Source organism: Elephas maximus, chromosome 10 (genome assembly GCF_024166365.1).
Source record: "Elephas maximus indicus isolate mEleMax1 chromosome 10, mEleMax1 primary haplotype, whole genome shotgun sequence".
Classification (NCBI taxonomy): Eukaryota; Metazoa; Chordata; class Mammalia; order Proboscidea; family Elephantidae; genus Elephas; species Elephas maximus.
This window is the reverse complement of record NC_064828.1, coordinates 29585905-29601706: the sequence shown is the minus strand read 5'-3', so window position 1 is coordinate 29601706 and position 15802 is coordinate 29585905. Positions and strand designations below refer to the sequence as shown.

The window sequence follows — 15802 nt, the reverse complement described above, 5'->3', positions numbered from 1 at the left end:
TTTAACCTTTAATGAATGCCAAGCACTGCAAAATACATAAATGTTCTTTTGTAAATTTTCACAACGTTCCTAGCAGTTAAAGACCATTATCACATAGATGAGAAAATAGAGACTTAGAAGAATTTAAAATCTTGCACAAGGTTTGCACATCAAAAAAGTGGTGCAAATGGAATTCGGACCTATAATAGATTGGTCTTGCCTAATTGCAAGATATATATCCCTCAAAGACAGATAAATAGGCCTTGTATTTTAGTGGGTTTTTGTATTTTAAAACTAAGATCAGAATTTTAGCTGAAGAATGGGAATGAGGCAAAAATACATTTCCACCTTAACTTTTTTCTTTGTCTGACAGACTTTGAGACAAGAAAGAAGAGTTTGTGATTTGGTTAAAAATAAACTCGTATTTTAAATTAAAAATGACATTTTATAACTCATTCTAATATCACATTTCTTCATAAACTTTTGCACATTATTTAACTTCGGATTTTAAATATTTGGCTTGGAAGTTGTTTGTGTTTAAATATATCCAAGATAAATGTAAGACACTCTTAATGCCATTTCTTACTTTGCAAGGAAGGGACTTGGTTTTTCTTGTGGCATTCACCAACTATCTAAATCCATGATAAAAGATTGCTTCCAGAATTCTTTTTGTATGATTCAATTAATTGAAGAAGACACTGTCCATCAGTATATTGTTATCAATATGAGTCTCAAAGTGTAAGAGGGAGAGCTTGCATCCGGAAGAGAAAGAGACAGAGGGTGGTGACATTCCTCAATAGGAGGGTCCCCGCAGGGGTCCCTGACTCAGCAGTTAAAAGTTAATAGAAAGTCAACAAAAGAGAAGAGAAAGAGGAAAGGGTCTCTACAGGGGTCCCTGACTTGACAATTAAATGTTAACAGGGGAGGTAAGAGAAAAGGGTATAGTGGTATAAAGAGAAAAGGGTATAAAGCCCTAAGAAAACGACTGCTTTGGGGCACTCAGACTCTCTCTCTATCTGAGTAGCCCACTTGACGCTCCCTGGTCAAGTGCACTTTCGTTACTAACCCTCTGCTAGCTAATAAACCTCTGCTTACTTGGCACTATTTGCTTCAGTGTTCGAATTCTTTCCTACACTTAAGACAAGAACTGAGAGCATTCTCTCTGGTAACAAAAGTATCAGGGAATCTGTCTAGTTTTGTCACCCACCAAGTTAACAATGGAAAACTGTTATTCTATTTGTTTTGCAGCCATATAGCAAGTACACTCTGAGAGACATCTTAAACCTAGAGTATCAAATTTTACATACTGGCAGTTTGCCCTGAATGCATTGATTCTTTAAAGGTATATAACTTAAAATAAGATGCATTTTGGGTAGAAGCCCATAGGGTAAGAAGGGAAATGGAAATGACATTTTTAAAAACCATTCTTTCCATTTTGTACAAAATAATCACAACAAATATTTTTGTTTTGTTTTCCTCATATCAGAGATAAGAAAGGCATAGAGACGTGAAGTGAATCTTTCAGGATAAAACAACTAGGAAACGACAGTGCCCAGATTTGATTCCCAGGTCCATATGTGTCTAGAGCAATGTTCTCATTTACTGCTTACAATGGATGATTCGGCCTTGGACTAGCTCTATGAATTCTTTAGACGTTATGTTCTTCAGCTACTAGGTTTATTCTAAAATCTCATGACTTAAAACATAGTCTGTTGAACTTTTATGTTTTCACGATGGAAATGGTCTTTGGCAGAATGCACATCAGAAAAAACTATGAAACTCCTATAGAGGTGATTGAGGTGCACGTCATAACTACTCTGCATGTGTTTTGAAAACCACAGATGATCCTGGCATTACTCATTATGAAAAACTACATGATGCCCCCCTCCCAATAGCTATCATTCAGAATTGTTTAAAAAATTCCTCAAAGGTCAGACATGCACTAGCTGAAATTCTTACCCATGGGGAGTCACTTAGCCACAGTTGAAGAAGCATAAAATTGTGTGAATCTGTGCCTAGACATATAGCACTGAATCAGATTAAGATATAAATTCTTAATTTGGCATTTTATTGTCTTATAAAATGAACTTCTGAATTTTATAGATATTTTTTAGGAGAGGCTATTGACTTCCTGTCAGAACTAAAAAACTTGAAATTATGCCACATGCCAGCCTCTATTTTACTATTTTAGATGAAGTTAAAGGAAATGTTAGAATAGATGGAGGTAGGATAATCTTTGCTCTTCATTTGGATTTTCTTTTTTTTCACTCAGACCCACACCTTATGAAATGGAAGAGGAGCTGGAAACAGCCTGCTTTTTTTGTATCCTTAACACAAAGAGTAAAAAAAAACATGCAAATATAAATGTAGCTTTTTTTTTTTCAATTCCTTCATGGCTACGTTGGTCTTTACGTTCCTGAAATGATCAGGTATCTTTTTTTTTTTTTTTTACTGAGTAGTGGGTGGCAGGAGGAGCTGTACTTGTCTTATTAACCCAAGTAACATCCAGGTGTTTGGGAGACATTGATTATATATTTGTATAAAGAATGGATGAGTACTTAAAAATTCAAGTTTACCTTAAGTACCTAGATTTTTCGAAGATGATTCTCTACCATGACCTGCATTATACACAAAAGTGTATTTAGTCTAATCAATAATAAAAAAAAGTTAGTGAGAATGGTGCTATATATTTCTGAAATTCTTTTCATCTTTTTTTTTCCTACAGGCCACATTGCTTTGCAAATGAGACATATAACTTACACTAAGGCTAATAATAGTTTGTGATATTTTATTTTGGAAATAAAAAACTTGTCATTAGTTTAATAGTCAATGATTTTCCCAGTCTTATTATTAAATGAATTCATCACGTCTATGATTTTCAGCCAAGTTACGAAAGCGATTGGATTTGAGCAATTTACTTTCTGTGATTTAAACTTCATAAATTGCCACTTAATTATTTGCTATATGATTTATCAAGTGTGATAGTGATCTGCATACCTATTAAGAAACTGTGTTATTTTTAGTTTAACACTGTTAAATTTTAGACCCTCCAAACTGTTCTCCTGTATTCAAAGTTGACTCAGAACTCAAACAGTTGGACCCACTGAATCAAGATTGTTCCAAATTGTTTAAAAGGATTTCTTCATAATATTAATTTGCCTATGAAAATACTTTCAATGCTATCACAAAACCTGTTACAACATTCCTAATTGAAAGTCTGCAAGTGAATACCCTCAGAGTACCACAAAGCTGTGCCACAGAGTGGGAATGTTCTGGGTTAAAAGACAAAAGAACAATATTTTATCTCAGACTTCTCCAAGAAGTCTTAATCTGAAGTATGTTTACAGAAGTCAGCAGTCTATGAATCTATAAATTTATGTTCATAATTTTGATAATATATAAATTTTTTAAATAAAAATAACCTACAGATTTCAATAAATTTTCAAATGGGACCATTATTGCATAAACACTACACTAACTTTTAGGACAGATGTCTCACTTCTATCAGCCCTAACTGCTTTTTTTCATGACTTTAGACTTTTTTTTTTTAGACTAAATGAAACCAAAGACATTCTAAGTTTAATCAAATGTTCCTCTAAGAATGAAACTTGTGATACTAAATCTCAGATAGAAGATTTTTTTTTCATTGTACTGGATAACATGGTGTAGTTTTCCCCACACTGAAATATTGGTTGCTTAGTTTCCTCTTCATAACTGTCTTCACTTCCTTGTTTCTCAAAGTATAGATAAGTGGATTAAGAAAGGGGGTGAAAATCGTATAGAAAACAGAGAGAACTTGGTCCACCAGTAAATTTGCGAAAGGCCACACATAGATGAAGATACAAGGCCCAAAGAACATGAATACAACTATGAAGTGTGCCGTGCAGGTGGAAAGAGCCTTGGATGATCCTTTGGAGGAGTGGCTCTTGATAGTGACAAGAACAATGATGTAGGAGGTAAACAAAAGCAGAAAACTTATAAGAGCAATCACACCACTAGTTGAAATCATGAAGATCCCAAGAACATAAATATCTACACAAGCCAGCTGGATGACCAAAGGAAGGTCACAGAAGAAACTGTCTACAACTTTAGGGCCACAGAAGGGCAAGTAAAGGGTAAAAGCTAACTGGCTCATTGTATGTAGGAATCCCACTGTCCAAGAAGTCACCACAAGTCCAACACACACTCTTTGGCTCATAATCCCTGAATAATGAAGAGGTTTGCATATGGCGATGTATCTGTCAAAGGACATGGAGATAAGCAGCACAATCTCAGTTCCAGTAAAGAGGTGCAAAAAGAAGATCTGTGAAATGCAGCCCTCGAAGGAGATGGTCTTGTGTTGAGTAAAGAAGTCCATGATCATCTTTGGAGTGGCAAAGGAGGACAGGCACATGTCAATGAGAGACAAGTTGCTCAGCAGGAAGTACATGGGGGAGTGGAGGTGTGGAGTGGACATGACCGTGAGCAAAATCAGACTGTTGCCCAACATGGTCATTAAATAGAAAATGGAAAACATCACAAAGAGGAAAATCTGGAGCTCAGAGGAATCAGTAAGTCCAAGTAACACGAATTCAGACACTCTGGAATGGTTGAACCCCTCCATTGATCTGCAGACTCTGCTCTCTAATCTTGAAAGGAATGAAGTAACAGAGCTGGAAAAATATAATACTTTTACAAATAAATGTGAAGAAATAATGATGTTGCTTAATAATTCATTAGAATATTGTACCTGGAAATTGACTTTTAACTCTCTCAGAAATTTGGAAATTTTTCTTTTTGGATCCACTTAACAACTGCTATCATATATCTCTTCAAATGCACAATGTCTTGGTTTTGACCAGCAGCATCAGTGCATGTTGGGCTATAAGCATTACACACCCACACAGGAATATTCTGCTTCTGAATACTGACTAAAACACAGCAACAACAACAACAAACAAAACCTGTTGTCATTGAATTGGAATCAACTCATATCAACCCTATAGGTCAGAGTAGAACTGCTCCATAGGGTTTCCAGGAGCTTCTTGTGGATTCAAACTGCTGACCTTTTAGTTGGCAGTCAAAGTCTTAACCACTACACCACCAGGGTTTCCAAATACTGACTAAGCAGTTACATAATCCATATTTATAGAGGAAGATTACATTAAGTTTATGTGCTCTACTTAACAATGCCAGTAAATAAAAATTAAAGAGAGTTGAAAACACAATGGTTTTTGTTACACACCCAAAAAAATGCAATTGTATTGAGCCAATTATAATTGAACACTGCATTTAATTAATGCTTTAATACGGTGATTTCAGAAGACCCACTTAGTATCCTATCTTATAAGGGTGATCAATTTCTTAACTCTATAAAATTATTAAGGACCAAAAGGTGTACATGTAAAATGAAAGTTAGCCTCAACTTTTGTTATTCTATGATCTCATAGAAGCATTTTTAAAAAGAGTATCCCTTCTTTAATTCTCTTTAAGCTGTTCCCCTCCTAAATATATATATATTTATATATATATATATAAATATATATATATAATATTGTATCTAGTGTAATACCTATATAAAAACTAGACTATATTTTTCTAGTCTAGGCTAAAAAAAAAAAAAAACTCTAAGGACTAAAAACTAATTTTTCAAAATCAGATTTTCAATTTACAGCACATCCAAATTTACACAAACTTTATCTCCTATGAAATGTTAATGTCTTTACTTACCAAAGAGTCAAAAGTGTGGCACCAACCAAATTAAAATTAGCACTGGTAAATGAGAGCTAATCTTGTAACCAGATGAGGTTCACTCTTCCAGCTGTCTAATGAAATTTACGTCTTTGACTACAGAAAGCTCAGCCAGGTTATTTGGAAAATTATCCATGTTATTGGAAATTGAGTAAAAAAAAATCTAATAAGATTTTTTCATGACTTTAGACTAACTGATCCCAAAGACATTCTAAGCTCAATTTTATATTCGTTTTCAGTTCAAATATTGAAATATACTTTGTGCTACCAAAATCATTCCTTTTTTTTTAAGGTTAAATCACTTCATATGTAAAACCATATAAGCTCCATTGATATTTTATATCATCTGAGAATTCTCAGCCTTTCACATTTGGACATTTGGTATATTTTCCTGGCTTTATTGTTTAGTTAGTTATTAATAGACACTATTATTATACCTAATCCTGTGTTACAATTTATCTATCTTTGAAAACATGATTTTCTATTCTATATAAAAAAAAAAATTATTTATTATATAATAGTTTTCTGAGTGCTCTCAAAAAGATTAAAGTTTAAATGCACCAGTGAAACATCATAAATAAAATAATATTAAATATTGGTATATTAACTTTTCAGTTATAATTAATGTTAATAGGACTAAACTTTTCAGTTATAATTAATGTTAATAGGACTAGAGAACAATTAAGTCATATTACCATAAATTAAGAGAATAAGGAAATGGAAAGACCGTCAATAAACAAACTGTTTGGTTTTCCTTTCCTCCATTTTGTTTCCATTAATTTATCCCCAACCATCCTGGAAAAAGTACTTAAAAACATGTAGTAATAAAAACAAAAACCTCACTTTATGAGAACCTGAGACTATTGACTACTGGAAATATCTTTAGATTGCGTATCAAAAGACATCAGGTTTAATTATTCCAACAGTACCAATGAATTAATTCAGTCAAAGGATAAGTTTTATGTTTATGTGTTTTTTCATGGAATTAACTGATTGGTTGATTAAACCTTCAGGTTAGCTGGCTGTTTTCAGTTAAAAGTGGTGGCATGGTTTGTAGAATAGAAAATAATCAATTTTGGCTGATTTATATACTTTAAAACAATTTTAACTTTCTTTTGCAATAATTGTCACACTTTTATTTATTTATTTATTCAAAAATTGCCTTTAAAGTTGAAGAATCATGGAGGTTGTTCTGTTGAAGCAAATTTCACAACCCACTTAGAAAAGTAATGAAGGGGAAAAAATCTCTGCTTCATCCTTTTAATTGTTGTTCTGCAGAGGGAAGTGTACCAAAAACGAATTGTACACTCCAAATTGTGAACTACATAATATTACACCCTTAATGCACTCTTTGATTAAAAACTTTAGAACCTAAATATTGTGTTACCCTCAGCAACATTTTTCACTTAAATAACATCCTGATTTCTCTTATGGAGAAAAATCTAGCTCCATCCTCATTTCACTTGCACTATTCAAATTGTTTTGCCAACATTCATAAATATTATTTAAAAAAAAAATTGTCAGAAAACAATATTCCAAAAATCTTAAAACTGAAATATTGGTAAATGGTTAAGGTGTTATTGACCTGCTGTTTGGCCTTGTACAGATCTCAGTAACCTAAGTTTTGGCCATTTTTCTGTGAGAATTAAATTAAAAAGTTCTATATAAAGCACCAAGCATATTTCTTGGTTAACATTCAAGAAAGTAAGCACCAAGCATATTTTCTTGGGTAACATTTTGGAAACAATCCAAATTTAGAAATGCTGTTTGAAAATATTTAGCCTGTTAATGGGGTAAGAATAATTTGGACAAGGAGGGTGAGAAAGGTTTCACAATTTGAAATATGTAATCAGTGTAACTGAATGGTACATGTAGAAATTGTTGAATTGGTGTATGCTTTGCTATGTATAGTCTCAACAACAAAAAATAAATTATAAAATTTTAAAATAATAATAATAACTAGCCTGTTTTAATTTAATCATATCAGTTCCTTGCCACATAAAATGTATTGAGAATTCTCAGCTTCAGGCATTTGAATAGTTCTATTTTCCTGACTTATTAATAGGAATTATTGCATTACCAAAATACATAATATACTCATGGTATGTCAATCAAAAGTTGTGAGTTCTTTTCTTCTTTATCTCCAGAAAGTCAGCTCTCATCCTTATTTAATAGAATCATCCCTTTTTATATCTTCAAGTCATATACAGAGTTTTCTTTACTACCCCTTCCTTTTTACTGCACTTTACATAATTATTAAATCAGCGCTATTTTCTTTATCTCTGTTAGACTACCCGAAAAGCATGAACCAAAACTGCTTCTTAAAATCCTTAAAATCATTTTCAGCTCTTAACCTACCAGCTATGTAGCAGGAATCAAAAACACCATGTCCTTCGAGATTCACAAGCCTAAGGAAATCATCATGATCTTTAGTGACCATTATAAACCTGGAATATGCATATATACTTTCTCCTACCTTAATATAAAAGCTACTAGAAGACAGTGACATTTAGGAGATTGGGGATTAGACATGACAATCTATTTGCAGTGGGAGTTACTAAAACTTTGAGATGACTTTTCTAGAACTGTGGAACAAGAACTGTGGTGTGCATCTTTGCTATTTAAAGTGAGGTTACATATCAATGATGAAACAATGTTCACTAGAGAAAAAGGCACAACTGGGACTGGCCTAGGAGGAAGCATTTCCGCAGTTATTTAAGGAGTGCATAAGGATCAAAAATTGCTCTTTTGAATATAGGAATATCACCATCATTATGCCACAGTGTTCAGAGTCTCAGAGTTGGAAATTATTCTTTCAGGTTAAGGCAATGTGTTTCCAGAAAACCTTTGCTTATTGGAAAGGTCTTGTATTAAAAGAAGGAAGAGATATTAAAGTTTCTGAAAGGACACAAAAAAAATAACACAGGCTAATAGGTATAAGGGCAGTATCCACTGGTAGATGAAACTGGGAAAGGAGAAAGACTGAAAGTCCTAAGTAACTAGGGAAAACAGGATGCCCTAGACAGGTGCATCATGCCATCCCTCTGCACCAAAGACCTGAAAAATTAAGTAAAACAGATACAAATGTCAATTCTGGAATGCTAAGCATCAAATGAAGGGGTGAAAAATTAAACCAAACATCAAATGGAGAAGAAACTGAAGGAAAACAGAGAACAAGGAGAGATATGGAGTGGAAATCCCCTGCCAACTAACAAGGCACAGCATTGCCATCTTAGATCACAGCCAGCAATGACCCCAGACAGGGAGTGTGGGAAGGCAACTTCACAGAGCTCCCAACAGGAGGCAGAGCACCAACTCCATACATCATATCCCCCTACTTCCAGCAGGACCCCAGGTGCTCCCTGTCACTACTTGCCAGCTACATGTTTTTTTCTTTCTCTCTTTCCTTTTCTTTCTCCCCACACCTAGCCATATATGCCACCCCTCTTTCCCACTGGCTCTTGCCATGCAGCTGTGGAGAGGGTGTCCCCAGCACTCAGGACCACCACTGCACTAAGCCCGTACTGCTTTTACCTTACTACCACTAGACCAACTGCTGAATGGCGGGAAGCAAGCCCATACCACTCCCCATCCAACACCCAAGCCTATCTGGTGAGGAGCTGTGAACGCTCCCAGGCCACTGGATCAACATCAGGAGGTGGACAGAGCCCACCCAGGCTGCCTTCAGCGACCTCACCTAACCAGTGTACAATGAATTGGGCTTGTCCTCCCTGCTGCTTCCCAGCCTATCCGGACAAGGTGGTAGGAGCTATCATGCCCACAGATGAGCAAGCAGCAAAGCACTCCTAGCCTGCTCACCCTGATATATCAAAACAAAACGAAGAAGCAGAAAAAAACAAACATAGAATCAATAAATAATAAAAATAATGACTTGAAGACAGCAGACATTATCAAAACATATAAAATGCAGAATAACACAGCTCTAGCAAGTGACCAAAGTAAAGAAACAGATGACTTCTGATAGAAGAAAATGTGGTGGAACTACCTGATATGGAATTCAAAAGACTAATATCGGGGTTCTCCAAGAAATATTAAAGGGAGTGCTTCAGTAAGAGAGCCAGCAACATAGGTCAACGACCAGAGTCTAGACCACAGGACAGGACCAGCCAGATACCAACCTAGGTGAAGAGCTCTCAATAATAAAACAAAGGTAAAGGACTTAAAATAGGGAACCAGAAACGTCAATCTGTAAATGACGACAACCTCAAATCAACAAAAGCAGGAAAGAATGGAATAGGTATAGAATTTTCCAATGGAGAGGAAGTCAAGGAGATATCAAGTAATAAAAAACTGGCTCAAACTTAGGAAGAAAAGGGTAAATTTCAAGGTAACCACAAAGAAAGTTAACAAACCTACTCAGCCAAAAAAAAAAAAAAACAGGAAAAACATAAAGTCACTGTAAACACAAAATCTATAATAATGAAAGAAAAAAAGAATCCACAAATAAAAGGAACTCAGCACAGGAAAGTAAGAGGAACAAAGAAAACTTCAGCACCACAAATAGCGCAATATGATACTAATAAACTCATACCTAACAATAATCTCACCACATGTAAATGGCTTAAAAGCACCTGAAAAGAGAAAGAGTGGCAGAATGCATAAAAAAGCATTATCCATTAATACACTACCTACAAGAGATACCTTAGACACAAAGACATAAATATTTTAAAAATCAAAGGATGGAAAAAATATATCAAGCAAATAGCAAATAAAAAAGGGCAGGAGTGGCAATACTAGTCTCAACGAAATAGATTTTAAGATAAAATCAACCATAAAAGACAAGGAAGGACATTATATAATGATTAAAGGGACAATTCACCAAGAAGACATAACCTTAATAAATATCTATGCATTCAATGACAGAGCTCCAAAATACCTAAAGCAAACTCTAACAGCAGTGAAAAGAGAAATTGACAATTCTACAATAATAGCAGGAGTCTTCAACAAAACACACTTGGTAAAGCACAGAACAGCTAGAAAGAAACTCAACAAAGATAAAGAAGATCTAAAGGCCACAGTCAACCAGCTTGACCTGGTAGACATTTATAGAACACTCCACTCAACAGCAGAAAAATATACATTCTTTTCCAATGCACATGGAACATTCTCCAGAAAAGATTACAATTTAGGCCACAAAGTAACCCTCGATAAAGTACAAAACATCAAAATAATACGAAGCATTCTCTCTGATTACAGTGCCATAAAAAAATAGAAATCAATAACAGGAAGAATAAGGAAAAAAAATCAAATACATGGAAACTGAATAACACACTGATTAAAAATCACTGGGTAATAAAAGAAATCTAAGAGGAAATTAAAAAAAAAAAATCCTGGAGACAAATGAGAATGAAAGCACATCATACCAAAACCTTTGGGGCACAGCAAAGGCAGTGCTTAGAGGTCAATTTATAGCAATAAATTCATGCATTTAAAAAGAATGGGCCAAATTCAAAACTTTAGCCCTTCAACTTGAACAAGTAGAAAGAGAGCAGCAAAAGAAGGCCACAGCCACCAGAAGAAAGGAAATAATAAAGATTAGAGCAGAAATAATTGAAGTAAAGGACAGAAAAACAAAAGAATAAACAAGACCAAAAATTGGTTCGTTGAAAAGATCGACAATCTATTGGCCAAAATGACAAAAGAAAGACAGGAGAGAAAGCAAATAACCCAAATAACAAACGAGACGTTGAAAATTACAACAGACCCAACTGAAATAAAAAGAATCATAACAGAATACTGTGAAAAATTGTACTCTAATAAATTTGAGAACCTAGAGGAGATGAGCAAATTTCTGGAAACACATTACTGACCTAAACTAACACATGTTGAGATAGAATATCTGAACAAACCCATAACAAGAGAAGAGATTGAAGATGTAATTAAAAAAGAAAAAAAAAAAAAACTCCCAACAAAATAAAAGCCCTGGCCCAGTGGCTTCAGTGGCGAACTCTATCAAACATTCGGAGAAAACCTCATGTCAGGACTACTTAAACTATTTCAAAGAATAGAAAAGGAAGAAATGCTCCCAAATTCATTCTGCGAAGCCAGCATAACCCTGGTACCAAAGCTAAGTAAAGACACCACAAAAAAGAAACTTACAGACCAATGTCTCTCACGAATATAGATGCAAAAATTATCAAAAAAATTCTAGCAATAGAATTCAGCATCATATTAAAAAAAGGCTAATACATCATGACCAAGTAGGATTCATACCAGGTATGCAAGAATGGTTCAAAATTAGAAAATCAATCAATGTAATCTACCACATAAATAGAAGAAAAGAATCACATGATCATCTCAATTGACACAGAAAAGGCGTTTGATAAAGTCCAACACCAATTCCTGATAAAAACTCTCAATACAATAGCAATAGAAGGGAAATTCCTCAACAAAATAAAGTGGATAAGAGACTGGCTGCTGACCAAAAAGTTGGCCGTTTGAATCCACCAGCTACTCCTTGGAAACCCTACAGAGCAGTTCTGCTCTGTCCTATAGCGTCACTATAGGGTTGCTATGGGTCAGAATCAATTCAATGGCAATGGATTTGATTTGGATATAAAACAAACAGCCAGTATCATTCTCAATGGAGAGAGGCTGAAAGCATTCCCCCTGACATAGAGAACAAGACAAGCATGCCCTTTATCACCACTCCTATTTAACATTGTGGGAAGAAAAAGAAAATAAGAAGTAAAAACCATCCATATTCACGGATGATATGATTCTATACATGGAGAACTCTAAGATCCCACAAGAAAACTACTGGAACTAATAGAAAGATTCTGCAGAGTAGCAGGATCCAAGATCAACACACGAAAATTATCTGAATTCCTGTATACCAACAAAGAGAACTTCAAAAAGAAAATTAGGAAAATACTACATTTACAGTAGCCCCTAAAAAGATAAAATACTTAGGAATAAATCTAACCAGGGATGTAAAAGACCTATACAAAGAAAGCTGCAAAACACATTTTCAGCATTAGTGGCTGGTGTGTAAATTTCAATAATAGTCATATTAACCAGTCTTCCTTGTAGGCACGTGGATATTATCCAATCACTGACTGCATTGTACTTCAGTATACATCGTGAAATGTTCTTTTTGATGATGAATGTGATGCCATTCCTCTTCAATTTGGCATTCCTGGCATAGTAGACCATATAATTGTCAAAGAAGATTAAGTATTATAATGAAATGTGCAAACACCAGGAATTAGAAAACCAAAAGGGAAGAACATACTCAGTATTTCTCAAGCAGAAGAAATGAAGAAAATGAACAATGCAGGACGCATTAAAAGAAGATGGAAGGAATACACAGAGTCACTGCACCGAAAAGAATTGGTTGATGTTCAACCTTTTCAGAAGGTAGCATATGGTCAAGAACCAGTGGTATTGAAGAAAGGCTGCACTGATGACATTGGTAAAAAGCAAGCTCCAGGAATTGATGGAATACCAATACAGATGTTTCAACAAACAGATGCAGCATTGGAGGTACTCACGTATGCCAAGAAATTTGGAATACAGTTACCTGGCCAACTGACTGGAAGAGATCCATATTCTTGCTCATTTCAAGGAAAGGTGATCCAACAGAATGTGGAAATTATCAAACAATATCATCAATATCACATACAAGTAAAATATTGCTGAAGATCATTCAAAAACAATTGTAGTAATACATCAACATGGTATTGACAAAAATTCAAGGTGAATTCAGAAGATGTCGTGGAAAGAGGGATATCATTGTTGATGTCAGATGAATCCTAGCTTAAAGCCACGAATACCATAAACATGTTTATCTGCTCTTTTATTCACAATGCAACGACTGTGCGGATTATAACAAATTATGGATAACTTTTCAAAGAATTAAAATTCCAGAACACGTAATTGTGCTCATGGGGAACTTGTACATAGACAAGAGGCAGTCATCCAAACAGAACAAAGGAATATATGGTGATTTAAAGTCAGGAAAAGTATGTGTCACAGTTGTATCTTTTCACCATACTTATTTAATCTGTATGCTGAACAAATAGTCCAAGAAGCTGGACTATATGAAGAAGAATGGAGCATCAGAATGAGAGGAAGACTCATCAACAACCAGCAATAATCAGATGACGCAATCATGCTTGCTGAATGTGAAGAGGACTTGAAGCACTTACTGATGAATACCAAAGACTACAACCTTCAGTACTGGTTACACCCCAACATAAAGAAAACAAAAATCCTCACAACTGGACCAATAAGCAACATCATCATAAACGAATAAGACATTGAAGTTGTCAAGGATTTCATTTTACTTGGATCTACAATCAATGCCCACGGAAACAGCAATCAAGAAATGAAAAGACGTGTTGCATTGGGCAAATCTGCTTCAAAACACCTCTTTAAAGTGTTGAAAAGCAAAGGTGTCACTTTGAGGACTAAGGTGCACCTGACGCAAGCCGTGATATTTTTAATCACTTCATATGCATGCAAAAGCCGGACAACGAATGAAGAAGGCTGAAGAAGAATTGATGCCTTTGAATCATGGTGATGGGGAAGAATATTGACTATACCATAGCCTGCCAGAAGGAGGAACAAGTCTGTCTTGGAAAAAGTACAGCCAGAGTGCTCCTTGGAGCGAGGATGGCAAGACTTCATCTCACATAATTTGGACATGTTATCAGGAGTGACCAGTCCCTGGAGAAGGACATCATGCTTGGTAAGGTGGAGGATCAGCAAAAAAGAGGAAGATTTTTGGTGAATGAGATGGATTGACACAGTGGCTGTAAGAATGGGCTCAAACATAGCAATAATTTTGAGAATGATGCAAGACCAGACAATGTTTCATTCTGTTGTGCATCTATAGAGTCGCTATGAGTTGGAACTGACTTGACAGCACCTAACAACTGCAACAACATAGGAAATAATTGACAAATCAATGTAAGGTATTTGAGAGTAATATGTTTATATATCCAAGTATTTATAAGAATTTACAATATTGTAATGTGAATACTGGTAAAAGGAACTTTGCAGGTGGAATTAAGTTTGCTTATTAACTGTCCTTAAAATAGGGAGATTATTCTGGATTAAATGAATGGAGTCAATATAATCAGTGTCCTTAAAAGTAGAAGAGGGATTTTGTAGCTATCAATAAACTAACTCTAAAGCTTATATGGGGTGGCAAAAGATCTATAACAGCCAACCCAATATTGAAAAAAAACAAAAAAAATAACAGAGAACTCACAATATCTGAATTCAATACTTACTATAAAGTTATTGTTGTTACTGAACCCAGGAAGGTGCATTTTTGTCCAGCATGCCCAGACTTGCCAATTATCTGGATGCTGGTCTTTGAGAAAGAGAAAGTAACATTATTGCCTTGCACAGAGCAAGGAGCCAGGAAAAAGTTCCTCACATCTGAATTCCTGAGCTACGGGGACGAGCTACGGGGAAGCAGGGCTTATATGTAATTTGGACACCAAGATGGCAGCCAGGCAGGCATACTGGGGAGGGAAAATTCTAGAAAGCAGCCAGAAAACAGGAGGTGACTTGGTTCTTCTTGCTTTGGAATAGGATCCAGATGATGATTTTTCTTCTGGTTCATTCTACCTGTTGCTGCGTCCTCCGTTGAGATCAATTTGCAGCAACAGCTGGCCCTCTTTCGGATGAGGGGCAGGCTAAATCTGGCTTGGGCTAGTTTAAGGACTAATGGGAATTTACTGGTATTAGTCAGGTCAAGTTACAGTGTAATCAAGTGCATGGCATTGACAAAAGAATAGGCATATAGATCAAGGGAACAAGAAACACAGCCCAAAAATAAACAAAAAAATAGACCCACACAAATAGCCCCATTCTCCATCTTCAAAGTCAGCACCACGGTATCTCCTAATCTCTCTAATCACATCTTTCTCTCACCATTACATTGTCTTTTCTAATTCTGACCCTTCTGTGTCCTCGCCTAAGAACCCTCATGATCACACTTGACAAACCCAAATAACCCAGGAAATCTTCCTATCTGAAGATCTCTAACTTAATCATATCTGCAAAGTCTGTTTTGCCATGTAAATTAACATAATTATAGGTTTTGAAGATTCAGACG

The 15802-nt window shown here is 35.3% G+C and overlaps 1 protein-coding gene across 1 annotated transcript; it reads right to left on the bottom strand.

Moving 5' to 3' along the window:
* Positions 1 to 3622: 3622 nt before the first annotated feature.
* LOC126083600 (olfactory receptor 4K2-like) lies at positions 3623 to 4582 on the bottom strand. Its single transcript, XM_049897476.1, has one exon. The coding sequence runs from the start codon at positions 4580 to 4582 to the stop codon at positions 3623 to 3625; it is 960 nt and encodes a 319-aa protein (XP_049753433.1).
* Between the last annotated feature and the right edge of the window lie 11220 nt (positions 4583 to 15802).